The following is a 14305-nucleotide window of genomic DNA, read 5'->3' as shown; positions in this document are numbered from 1 at the left end:
GGAAACATACATAATATGAACTGGTCTAAATATAGCTTTATACGTACACTGTGTTCTATTCTTAGCAGTCTGTATTCCTTTATTCGTTTGCTTGGCGGTCATTGTCATTACAAGCAGATGACATTCATCAATTATTACAGTGACACTCACAAAATATTATCTAACTTAAAGGTCATTTTTTAATATAACTGATGAAATGATAAAGTATGATTTCCTTTTTCTCGTGCCAATTTTTATCATCTTTGCAATATACTTGTAAACAGATTCTTTGAGTAAAAAATCTGATTTTAAATCTTTTCAACTAAAATTAAATTCATATCCATTCCTTAACAATTATAAAACATTGAAAGTTCATCTAAAATGTAAACAGGAGATTGCTCTGTTTCTCTGTTTGCAAATATTTCTTTCCTATCAATATGTCTTTCTGCAGTTTTAATTCTGTCATGGACTTTAACTATATGCGTCATTATCACAGAATGCTAATTTAGCCACGTTCTAAAACTATATCTAATCCCACTAATTTATGATATATAACAAGCTTGGCATTTCAATGTTCCCTCTTTCTGTGTCCCAGAATAGATATCTCATCCAAAGGACCGCCCCATTCAGTCGCCTTTTACACTGTACGGGGTACCGAGGACCTATTCCAACGCGGATCCCAAAGGAACTAAAATGGAAATAATTCCGATTCTCCAGTTATTATTTATCAACTTTTTTTGTTCCCTACTCGGGTGATTGTTAAAGCCCATTTGCCTCTTGTTTTCATATCTAATATGGATGCAAGCTTAAAATGTAAAACTTCTTATATTGAACTCTAGAAAGAAGAGATGCATTGAATTTTCATAGAATCGATCAATATCTTTCAATACCCTTCTATACTTATTCGACTTGATTTACTTAAGATATAGATAATACAGAAGTATTTCGTAACAGTTAGTGGTTAAATGGTAGAACAGTTTGCGCTGTTGTGCAAAATAATGAAATTGGATGATTTTGAAACAAAGTACACATTTTCAGTATAAGGTAGCTATTTGCAAATCTACTTACCATCGAAATTACATTTTTGATAAAAGCACTAACTTTTACTCTAGCATGACGAAGGTACAATACCTTTTGCCAACATTTACATGTACATTGAACATGTGTCAATGCGGGATAAGGAAGTATTGAAATAGCAATGTGTTTTTGAAATTTTCTCTTTCCCCAGTCAAAATATGATCCCTTGTCAACAGGCATTTATTATCGGTTTGGAGTCGAACACCACGTACCGACTTATATGATATAATCAGTATTACATGTCATTAACGGGAAAGTGATAATGGAGTCTTGCCTCAATCGATGCTTATTTGTTTTTAGACACTGGAGATTGAATAACACATTGTTGTATAAACATATGTCGAAGTTTCCTTCATTTAAGAAATGTCTTTCAGTGTTTGAAAGTATGTGAGAAGATAAAACTCAAATCTCTAGCGCTCCTCAAACATATGCATCCCATGGGGATCCGGGTTAGAATAGGTCCTCAGTACCCCCTTACTTGTCGTAAGAGGCGACTAAATGGGGCGGTCCTTCGGATGAGACCCCAAAAACCGAGGTTCCGTGTTGCAGCAGGTGTGGCACGATAAAGATCCTTCTTGCTCAATGGCCAAAAACGCCGAGCATAGGCCTACATTTTGCAGCCCTTTACCGGTAGTGATGACGTCTCCATATGAGCGAAATATTCTCGAGAGAGACGTTAAACAACATTCAATCAATCAGTCAAACATATGCCGGTGAGGTATACCATAATTATCATGAGTATATACTTTGAAAAGCTGAAAGACATTTCTAATAGTTACATTTTAATAATTTGAATTGCAATCTAATGATAAACTTTGTACTCTTTAGGTCAAATGTATCCATACGCAGTGATTAACCTATTTCAAAAGTTGAAAGTTTGTGAGTTGATAAATGGCTTATGTTGGTGTATTTTTAGATTTAACCAGCATTTATTTTTAAATAGCTTGCGCAGTGCCTAGACGGTGTTTAGGGCATTTTCCATGCGCATGCTTAGTTTGTCTGCTTTTGTATTTATAACATTTGCTGAAACGATTCTCTTTTTTTTTTTTTTTTTTTTTTTTGGTTTTCTTTTTATTTTGCGCCAAGCAGGCAAAATAAAACAAGTTTGATAATAGAAAATGTCATTTATTTAGTAAGGTGAAGATAACAATCTCATAACTCCCACAAGCAATACAAAACAGTAAATGATGAAAAGTGTATAACAGTATATACAGAACAGGGGGTCATTAAAACCAAGTATAAAATAAGATATGCTGCAAATGACTAGATGCCTCCCTGCTACATACATCTGTAAAAATATTGAGAAAGAGAACATATATACACAAAATAAAAACATTCGAAAGGGGGTCTAACAAGATGGAAGTTGAATCGTTTGGTTGACTCCCTATTGCATATACATATGTAAATGAGAATAGCATAAAAATATTGCCTGCCAACAAAAGGGTGGGTAGCAACAACAAATTAGATCCAAAAACATTCTTAGGACTACATTATGCGTAAAAAAAATTGCTTAAAATTGTGGGTAGCAATAACACAATAAAACGGTATACTATGTATGAAGGTATAAGGGCTGTACGGTGGGTACAAAATTGCTGCCCTGCGCTAACGTTGCTCCTGGTAAACTGTACATAGTAAACAAACAGAAAATGAACACGTAACGAATCTGTTACATTTGATTGGATGAGAAACAGCAAGTAAGGAGAGGGGGGAAAAGTAGATCACAAATAGCAATTTCATAACACTGACATAAACAACAGGTCAGGGTAAAGTGAGAGACAAATACCTCGCACGTCGAATAAAAGTTATTATTTACAATAATCACCGATTTATGATCCTTAGCTCAAAACTACTTTCCAAGTGGACTGCGCTAGTTTTTTGCTCAAAGCACGCAAAGTAAAACAAAACGTTTGTTCGACTAAACAAACGTAAGACGAGCACGATTTTCTATATTCTGCGATTTCTGCCATCGAAAGGTTTAGAATCACGAGGGACGGTCATCGGTAGAAATGTTGTACCCGGTTAGTCGTAAATTCTTCCGATCGATGCACCGTTAATCAGTAAACAAAAATATTCTGAAGAAATATGAGTCTATTTTTTAAAATATACTTTTAAATGTAGTAAACCAAAGTAATTTGATAAGTAATTCAATTAATATTACGTGAACAAAAACAGAAGTATGCAAGAATATGTTTAGGATGTCATAATTTTTACAACACTACGTCCGAACAGCATTTCGCAAATTATATGGTCATTATAAGAATCTAGTTTACCAATACAACCTATCATTGGGTCAAAATATGTCTGACTTGTTTCATATAGATTGTTAGGCAGTTCTTGGCATACTGATTTTGACTACGGGTAACTCGTTTACCTGATCAAGATATAGAACTCACGGCGGGTGTGACCGGTCGACAGGGGATGCTGACTCCTCTTAGGCACCTGACCCCACCTCTCGTATACCCAGGGGTCCGTGTTTGTCCAACTCTCTATTTTGTATAGCTTATAGGAGTTATGAGATTGATCACTGTTCGTTATCTTCACCTTTCATATAATTATTCATTATGATTTGGTTCCAAATTTGTGTCAAAGAAATAATCTAGTTCACGGCAGATGAAGACAAACTACTTTAAAATTAGTTTACGAGAATTCCTGCGGTGGTCCGTTCGGACGACACTGAGAGACAAAAGAAAGCTTTATACATGTACTATATTTCTCAAAAGTTTTCGATGAAGTCCACCACCAACGCTTACTAAATATATTAGAATTTCATGGAATTCGCGGAACAGCATACCACTGGATAAGATCTTTCCTCAACAATAGATCACAACAGGTAATCGATAAATGAAGCAGCAAATGAGAAGGAGTGTAAGAAGCACGGAGCCCAAATGGACAGTGCTCGGATCATTATTATTTTTGTTATTTATAAATGATCTACCTGAGTGTCTAACATCAAAGACGAGGCTATTTACTGACGATACAGTGGTATCCCATCAGATCAATACATCAATACCATCAAAGATATAGAAACGTTACAGAAAAACCTTGTACAGCTATCAAATTGGGACGAGAAGTGGAATGTGTTTTATCATCCCGATTAAGCATCCTCTGTCGACCGGTCACACCCGCCGTGAGCCCTTTATCTTGATCAAATTAACGGAGTAATACGTAATCAAAATCAGTGTGTAAAGAACGTCAGACAGCATTTGATTCAATGACAGGTTGTATTGGCAAACTAGATCGTTATCTATTAACAATAATACCTTTCATTCATATGTCGATTCGATATATTCCTGTCAACTCGAAATAAAAGACACCACAGAGTCGTCCACTTCTGCTTAAAAGTCAGCAAGACTTTAAAAGACTGAAAGTCAGCATTTCGCAAATTCTATGGTAGTTATAATGATTTAGTTTGCCAATACAACCTACCATTGGATCAAATGCTATCTAACGTGTTTCATACCGACTGTTAGACCATTCTTGGCACGTTAATTAACTCCATTAACCTGATCAAGATAAAGGGCTCATGGTGGGTGTGACCGGTCGACAGGGGATGCTTACTCCTCCAAGGCACCTGATCGCAACTCTAGTGTGTCAAGGGGTCTGTATTTAATTAACTATCTATTTTGTATTGCTACTAAGAGTTATGAGATTTATCACTGCTCGTTATGTTTTACGACCATAAAATTTGCGAAATGCTGACTTTAAAGGAGACTGTTGAAACCTCTGTAACATCAACTTGTTTGTCAATACGATCCAACAGTAGGACAAGATCATCACATTCCATGAAGTTAAACCAGTATATTACACCAGATCAGAAAACCTGAAACACAGTGTAATTCTTCCTTGGAAGCTTGGAATCTTCTACCAGTATCTGTTGTTGGGGTCCTGACGTGGTATCCTTCAAGCAGGGGCTCATCACGCTTACCTTCTAAATCTGTTAGAGGTCGTCTTGTTAGTAATTTTATAAGATAATTTGAGCTATGTCCATTGCACGCATTTCCTGTGGTAGTGGGATTGGAGAAAAGCAAGTTAACACACTCTGAGTTTTATCCTGTTTTTTAACCTCTGAGCGCAAGTGCTCCTCGCCAAAACGTAAATGTTTAAGAGTACCGTGTTCCGTCGCCATTAAAAGAATGAAGTTCCTACAGGACGTGCAAGTCCGTTCCATAGAATACAGTGGACATCTCGTCTCTTTCTCTTTGAAGTACTTTTTTTAAAACAGAGAACTTCAGTTTGAATGCATTGTTGGTGACTGTCCATTAACTATACAGCACATTCTTTTAGAATGTAGTGATTTTACGCCCATACAAAATAGACTTTTTAAAAATGTGCAATCAATGCAAGGACTTATTACAAATAATGGCAACCGTATCATTACACATGTACAATATTTACTAGAAAGCGATTTTTACAGAAAAAGAATACTTTTATACATGTAATATAACTATTTATATACACAAAATGATCTGAATGTTTACTGTTTATGTAATTTTAACTTGTATGTCCGTCGGATGGGGTGTTAATGGGTGTCCCATGTTGAGGATCACACCCCATTTGGCACGCAAAAGATTGCTTGCCTGATTTTCGAAAAGGACTAGGTTCATTGGGGGCCGCCAAGGAAACTCCCAACACTTACAGCTAAACATATTTCAGTTATTTAACCGCCGTAACGGCGTAAAACCAAAAACAATCAAGTAATCTCGTTCAAGTATTTTTAAGCGTGAGACGTTGGGATGCCTTTTGATCATGAATGTAAAAGTATGTTCGCTAGCGTGGCGTCTGTAAATTGTTATCAACACAGTTATTCGTGTAATACTGTCCGGTGTAGTTTATTTATTTCACGCATCTATGGTTGAGCCTCACTCGGAACTTTCGAGGTCTTACCAAATGGATTATGATTTTTATCGTAATTACGTGGAAGTTTACTTTGAAGATTATCCAGTCGGATCAGTCTTAAAATATCACCTAGACCTTTGGATATTACGACCCCCCCCCCTTCTTTTTTTTTCTTTTTTTTTTTATACATGCGTATGATATATGACTAAATAATAACTCGGTTAATCGGTTACATGTTTTCTAACCGGTTAACATTTAATCGATTAATCGTTGCCGTCCTTTGATAAAGCACAAACAAATATTAATGATAAAGTAAAAATCATGTTTGTATAAACATTCATATTTTCTTATATATGTGTGTGTAGTGGTTTACTAGTAATTTCTATTTACTTCAACTCAAATTTTGTCTCCAAATGCTTGGGGGGGGGGGGGCGTAAATATTTTGTCCCGTGTTCCAGTCTGAGCCACCAGAGCTACATGTACGCTTCACACTTGTTCAGCTTAGAATCGAGGAAGTAAACATCCGAAATGTTTCCCAACCGCCAAGTATTTCTCATCTGACAAACGCTCAATGAATACAATCCTTTCTAAATTAGGACGTAACTCCTTACTGAGTAATTGTCTATTCATACGAAACATCGTATAAGAATTGTTTTAATATTTGATGAAATCCACATAGATACCTCAATCCTGTTAGTAACTAATTAATGTACGGTGCATGTATACATATTTCCATTTGCTAAAGTGTTGTAGAGTTGTTTATTATATAGTTAATAAATAGTCTATTATAAAGTCTGCGTAAAATGTAGAGAATGTTAGCGTTCAAAATATCCTGAGAATTTATTGAACGCTAACTTTGCATTGCGTAAATTGTATGCGCCCGAAACATTCCGAGTATGAGCGTTCAATATTGACGTTACCGTAACGACGTAAACAAGCCAAAATGGCAGATGACGGTCCTCCGAATCTGACAGAGCCGGTATTTGATATTTACTTAAGCAAAATGTTTTACTGTACATAAATTATGATGTCCCCATTCACAAAATCAGTTTGCTTCATGCATTAATGACAGGTTAAATATTGAACAGTTAAGAAATGCATGCTGATATTGCACACCTTCACCGTAGATGCCAATATTAATGAATTCTCGTCTATTTTGGAGTATTTTGAGTGAAAAGGGATATAATTTAACAATTAAATACTTTATCTATATAATAAAAGGGTTATTGAACTTATATAGGTGAATATTGGTACTGGTTGGCTGTCAAAATGCACTCGCAAGCTCGTGCATTTTTACAGCCAACTCGTGCCAATATTCACCAATATATGTTGAATAACCCTATAATATTACCAAAGTCGTTCGTGTGTTTGTGTAACACTCTTGTAGACATTCTTACCGGCGAAATATAATTACATATCTGTTTTGTTTAATTCAACGATATCTCAAACGACTGATTGAAACGTCGAAAATTATCAAATCAGCTGCTACACCCCCACCCCAATCTTACGATGACACTATTTTGTGTATTCCTGTAGTTTGCTAAACATTTGCAATAATTCTGAAATTTTAGGTAATAGAAAATTATGGTTTCTATGTTTTTACATGCCTAAATATACCGGTAGTCACGTGGATAGCGCGCTCGCTTCGCCACCGGAAAGTCCCGGGTTTGAGTTTCGACCATGGGGTCGCGTCAAACCTACAGCGTTTAAAAATGGTAGAGACTTGTCCTTTACCAAGCGTCTGGAATTACATGTGAAAGTCAAGCATCTTTCGGATATGGCAAGAAAGGTCCCAAGTCACTATAAGCGTGGGCACGATAAAGAACCTTATCTGCTGCGGTCTGGGCATCATGTGTTGGCCAAAATGTGTGCCACCTCACCTGCAATTGGTGGCATCTCTTTATGTTTTATTTCGTTTGTGTCTATGTAGTTTAACGTCCCATTTGAGAATCTTTCACTTATATTGTCTTTAAATGGGTGAAAAATATTGAATGGGACGTAGAATATTAAACAAAACAAACAAGCATATATATTTAAAATGTTTATCTCTAAATGAACTACGACTTCCTTATTGGAAAGCATTTGAGTATACAAAAGGAAAAAGCCAGAAAACCAACAAAAAAACAAACAAAAAGGAAAAAAAAGAAAGAAAAGGAAGAGTTATAAAGTGATGTATAATGTACCAGTACTTGCGTGTAATCTTAAAGCTTTCTTTTGGGGGAGATATCCATTCAGATAACAATTCATTGATTTTACATTACAACCTGTCTCTTCGTTGATAATCAATGCCTTAATCTTCTTTATATGTTATTTTTTTCCATTGAATAATCTTACCAGCTATTTAAAGGATGCGTTATGTTTGATGTATTCTTATTATTACACAGGATTTTCTAACTCTCATTTTTGTCAATGCAAATTAAAGAGAGATCAAGCTTGGCCTCAAGTTTAACGACACTGGAAAGCGTTCCGGTATAAGTTTCTACAACTGATGATAATGGAGAATTTCATATGAATTTACGCGAGGTTTCTCACATGCATGTAATATTGTATACTTTGAAAACATGAGATGTGTCCTTTAACCATTTCACCAAATGGCCTGCATAGTGGAAACTAAAATGTTCCTGATTTTAAAAAAAATCCCAAAGTGGAGACCTGATGGAATCATAAGGTACATGTATCTCATATAAGAATAAGAAACTAACTCGAGAAACTTTTGAGATTCTCCGTTTTTATACATGGAAACTTTTGAGATTCTCCGTTTCTATACATGGAAACTTTTGAGATTTTCCGTTTCTATACATGGAAACTTTTGAGATTTTCCGTTTCTATACATGGAAACTTTTGAGATTCTCCGTTTCTATACATGGAAATTTTTGAGGTTGTCCGTTTCTATACATGGAAACTTTTGAGGTTGTCCGTTTCTATACATGGAAACTTTTGAGGTTGTCCGTTTCTATATTACATGGAAACTTTTGAGGTTGTCCGTTTCTATATTACATGGAAACTTTTGAGATTCTCCGTTTCTATACAGGGGGGACCTCGGAACCCAGGGCGTCTTGTGACACATGATACCTGATATGATTCAGAAGTTTTCATGATTTCCACTCAGGTTTTCCAGTAATACAACGTCTTTTTCCTTTTTAATTGATTTACTGAGTATTTTCACGAGAAATCGCATTTTCATTACAATTGTGTATCAATTTCCATTTGAGAATTTTTTGACTACTTAGAGTAGATTTGTTAATGTCACTGCTGTGGATTTGTTAATGTCACTGCTGTGGATTTGTTAATGTCACTGCTGTGGATTTGTTAATGTCACTGCTGTGGATTTGTTAGTGTCACTGCTGTGGATTTGTTAATGTCACTGCTGTGGATTTGTTAATGTCACTGCTGTGGATTTGTTAATGTCACTGCTGTGGATTTGTTAATGTCACTGCTGTGGATTTGTTAATGTCACTGCTGTGGATTTGTTAATGTCACTGCTGTATTCTCGAGGCAATACTTCTCAATTTCAACCTTAAGAAATTATTCCTGAAAGTTTTGACCCTAAAAAAGTTTTAATTTTGACCTTAAAATGGAACCAAGAATGAAAATAGGCATATCGGCGAGCCTGGCATTTTTATTTCATCAATAGGCCTACACTGCACATGGTCATACTTTCATATATTGTAAGTATTACGACTATATGTATTTGTCTATACTTATTTTCGGTAACCAACTGTAAATGACGATTTATTTCGATCTTTATATACTCAGGAATCGCCCTCTCCGACAACAATTGGAGAATAGTACATTTATAGTAAGATACTCAGAACCTTGCAAAAAATGGATGACATATATGAATTTTTCTCCGTAGTGAACTGATCCTCTGATAAGTATAATATATGTACGTCTGGTTTTATGGTGGAGATTACCATCGATATTTTCCCATGGGGATCCGGGTTAGAATAGATCCTCTGCGTCTTGCTTGTCGTAAGAGGCGCAAAAACCCAGGCCCCGTATCACAGCAATTGTGGCACGATGAAGTTCTCTCGATCCAGGTCAAAGACCGTAAGCGCCGAGCATAGGTCTATTTGCAGCCCTTCACCGACAATGGTGACGTCTCCATAGGAGTGAAATCTCGTGGGGATCCGGTTACAATAGGTCCTCAGTACTCCTTGCTTGTTGTAAAAGGCGATTAAATTGGCAGTCCTTTGAATGAGACCGCAAAAATCCGAGGCCCCATGTCACAGCAAGTAAGGCACAATAAAGATCCCTCCCTGCTCAAAGGCGATAAGCGCCGAGCATAGGCCTATTTTACAACCCTTCACCGGCAATGGTGACGTTTTCATGTGAGTGTAAAAATCTCATATAAACAATATATAACCAAACAAACAACCATATGAGTGAAAAATTCTTGAGCGAGACGTTAAACAAGATACAACCAACTATCTATGTATGCAGAGTGTGTTTTAAACTTTGGGGAAATCACATTACACGCACAACAAATCAATTGTTAATTTTATGCCCCCTTGTTGGTTTGCACCTGTCGGTCGGTCAATGCAAGGTGAAGATAACGAACAGTGATCAATCTCATTACTCCTACAAGCAATACAAAATAGATAGTTGGGCAAACACGGACCCCTGGACACACCAGAGGTGGGATCAGGTGCCTAGGAGGAGTAACCATCCCCTGTTGACCGGTCACAACCGCTGTGAGGCCCATATCCTGTCGGTCGGTCAGTCAATCGGTCGGTAGACCAATCGTTGTCTGCCCAATATCTGAAGAACCCTTTACTTGACAGACATGTACATCATAATGGTATACTGGTTCGAGTAGATGATCCATATTGATTTTGAGGTCAAGGGTCAGTCTACTCTGGAATTTTCTGATCAATATTTAGACAACACTTTCCTTGACAGACATTAAACTTTGTACACTAGTTCCCCATAAAAAGTAGATGTTCCAATTAACATTGAAGATCAAACTGGATATAGTCTTGTAAGGCACATTGCAATGAAGAAAGGAAGACTTTGTCCCCTTAATACCAGTATCTTGAGAACCCTTTTTTGACTCAAAAGTAGATGACTCCAATGGTTTTCAAGGTCAAAGGCCAAACTGAACATAAGATATATATATATATTGACAACCCTTTGCTCGAACAAACATCAAACTTGGTACATGTGTATATACTCGTACATACTAAGGACTAGATAACCTCTATTGTTTTTAAGGTCACGAGATCATGTGTCAAACTACTCTGGACATACGGTCTTGTCCGCTCAGTGACGTGAGAACCCTTTGCTTGACAGACATCGAACTTGGTACATTGGTATCCCCTAAAGAGTAGATAGATATTTGATTTTTAAGCTACAAGGTCAAACGTCTTGACTTATTTGGAAATGCCTACTCGATATCTTAAGAAATCAAAGTTAGTATTGTGGCTCCCCATGACAGGTAGATAATTGACATTTTTCAGTATCATTACAGACATTCTTACTTAATCGTTGATCCTTTTCAATATTGCCACACACACGGGGGCATATGTGTTTCTGAAACATTTCTTGCTTATCAGTAAAAAAAAAAAATAATTTCCGTTTGGTAAACATATTTGTAAGAAATTGAATGTTGGTTTTATTACATGTATCCGTTCTTCATTACGTTACGTTTCATGTAAGTGTTCCTATAATGTTTCATGTAGAATATATCACTCTGTGTTATGAATTTGAGTAAAGGTATTTTACATCAATAGTTGATTTCAATGACTAACGTGTTTTTTTTTTGTCCATTAACAAATCAACAACAAAGATTTAATCAAACAAAATTATCATACGACTATGATTATAAACTGGAATGCAATAGCAAAATCTTATTAATTACATGGACGCTTTCGGTAATTCGTATTCTAATTCGGAGGATTTGTTTTCACGTCAGTATTACATAACACTACCTTAAGAAAGTTGAAGATTGCCTAATTACGGGTGATATAATCTAGCCATCCATTCAGAAGAGTCAACAAAAATCATTAAACTACAAAAAACGTACTACTTTCTTCGTACACATGTACTGAAAATCAATACACGAATCTTAATTAAAAGTGCATTGTATCGATAAAAAAATAATAAATCGTGTCACATGCAGTGTAAGAGAAAATGTGTTATACATGTATGTGTTGCATGCAGAAACGGACATACTTAAAACAAATTTGTTCGACAATGTGTTGATTGCATATCTCAAACAATAATGCAAATATAATACTGAATATCTGTATCAGAATATGGAGTATAAAGCTTATCCCTCAGTTATCGTGTGTACTAATTGTGCACCTGGAATATCAGATTAAATTAAAATGCATTTTCTTTATGTTTATTTCATTGTACAACTATGGTTTACGGCCTGCAGTTCTTAAGCACATTGATTATACTGACTTGTAACAAAGCTCCCTTTTCCCGTTTTATGAATGGAGATTTTGAACTGGTGGTGTATTGTGACCTTACGCGGCGGAAGAAGACTACGTATCGATTGAGATTCATCCGCCGTCGCATGCCTATATGTTTGACAGGAGAGAAATAACCTGTTTAGAGTGAAATCGGCACACGATAGGAGAAGATATACAACGCTAATTTGATTTGTCATGTTATTTTTATCAACAATTGGTTAACATACATGTGAAAAGTCGATATTGTTCATGGAATTGTGCTTGTGCATATCTCAAAAATCTTTAATTTACCTGCAAGAGATGTTGGGATTGATGACATTTATCTGTTTAAGAAAAACAATTTAAAAGTTAGACGTCTAATGCCTTGTGCTATGGAAGAATTTTTATATCGATTTCGTTCGAAATCTGTCTCCACTCGAAAGAAACCTCCAACCCAAAGTCCCATTAAAGAACAGAGAAGGGTCACTTGGAAGGAAGCAAATGGACACCAGTTTCGACCACGATGCTCCAGGTCTCTATTTCTCTCTCTCTCTCTCTCTCTCTCTCTCTCTCTCTCTCTCTCTCTCTCTCTCTCTCTCTCTCATTTAATATGATCCGAAAGTCTTTATGATTTTAATATACATGCTTAAGAAGGAATTTCTTTCCTGATGGTTGTATTAACTGAAGCTAATTTTATTTTTCTTGGCATTGTTTTGTTTCGGTTTCACACTGTACAATATGTCCCTGCATTTGTAGCTACATGTAGCTAAATGTTGCGGATTATAATTGTCATTGCTAACCTCTTAAAATATTACTATCTCGCGTTCCAAGCTTTTCATTGTATTAATATCTTGTAGTGTCTATGTTATCAGAGGTGAATTTAAACAGTGCTAAGTGCATGAACATTGATATTTTCAATAATTAAATCCTTTCTCTTGAAAAAGTACTTTTATAGACCTGCATTAAACGTAATACTGATATTTGTGCTCTGAATACTTCGTACTTTTTTCATCAAATAATCATGTGCACGTTTAGCTACTTAACTGAAGATTGAAACGATTTGGATATGGTGGTTGTCATTTTAACAAATGCAAAGATTCCAATATCTGGCAATGATGACCAGAGACAGTTATGTAGATAAAATTATTCTGGTCCTATAGATTTCACTAAACTCTCTGTTGATATAATCCAATATTCGGAAAGTTGCATCATTATCACCAGTGGATTTAATCATACACGTTCCCAAATATCCCGTCATCCAGTCTGCTACTATGTAGATTACATTAAACTAGGAAGCACAACACTGACATTTAATAATATCTCTGGACCTGTGTTGGATTTCAACTCCTTGACTGAGCTCCTTCTTGATGATAGGGGACAATGGGTCTTTGAGAAAAATTTTGACTTGGGGTTAAAAATTGGTTATAAATCGATTAGTAAAGTCTTGTATTGTTTTTTTTTCTTAGAAAATCAAACAAAACACGATAAGAGGAAATGTCAACTGAAGTAACAAAATAAAGTGCCTGTTCTGAAGTTGAAGTTCCTTTTTCTCGTAAAGTGTGGAAAAAAACACAAAACAAGGAAAACTATTATAAGTGACCCCTTTAGTGATGCAATGGGCCAGCTTGCATAAAATGTTAATTATCGGTATCCTGAAGGAATAGTGACGCTTTTATGTTACTTCCTATGAGGAAACAATACACAGTGTTTCTTTCCTCTATTAGTCTCCGTTAATATTCTAACCTTTTTAATGAAGAAAGAAGTCCTATGTGATATGATCTACTGTGTAACAGCGATAAAGAAAACCCAAATGCATACGTGTCTCCTAGCGTTCCCGTGATAGTAACTTTCATTTATGTGACGTAATGAAGCTTTCGCTGCGATGTCCCTTAAGTTAAGAATATGGTGAATGACGTAACAGAATTGCTCCAAAGTTTGATTCATTATTAAAAGCGACTTAAACGAATTTTAAATAACAAGGGCATATCTGGAATTTATTCTAAAAGGGGGAGGGT

The 14305-nt window shown here is 35.9% G+C and overlaps 1 protein-coding gene across 3 annotated transcripts in view; it reads left to right on the top strand.

The window, feature by feature from the left end:
• The window catches only part of LOC125682219 (GTPase-activating Rap/Ran-GAP domain-like protein 3), a 117414-nt gene that overhangs the window by 71587 nt on the left and 31522 nt on the right, over positions 1-14305 (top strand). The window contains exon 1 of one of the 3 annotated variants that reach the window (XM_048922677.2): positions 12271-12822. The exons of the other annotated variants lie outside the window; for them this stretch is intronic. Coding sequence (XP_048778634.1) covers positions 12671-12822 — 152 coding nt within the window. The 5' untranslated portion in view covers positions 12271-12670. Of the gene's footprint in view, positions 1-12270; positions 12823-14305 lie in introns of those variants that run through there. 3 annotated transcript variants of the gene reach the window in all.

This window comes from Ostrea edulis, chromosome 2 (genome assembly GCF_947568905.1).
Source record: "Ostrea edulis chromosome 2, xbOstEdul1.1, whole genome shotgun sequence".
Classification (NCBI taxonomy): Eukaryota; Metazoa; Mollusca; class Bivalvia; order Ostreida; family Ostreidae; genus Ostrea; species Ostrea edulis.
The sequence above is the reverse complement of the archived record's forward strand: the minus strand, read 5'-3'. Positions and strand labels throughout refer to the sequence as shown.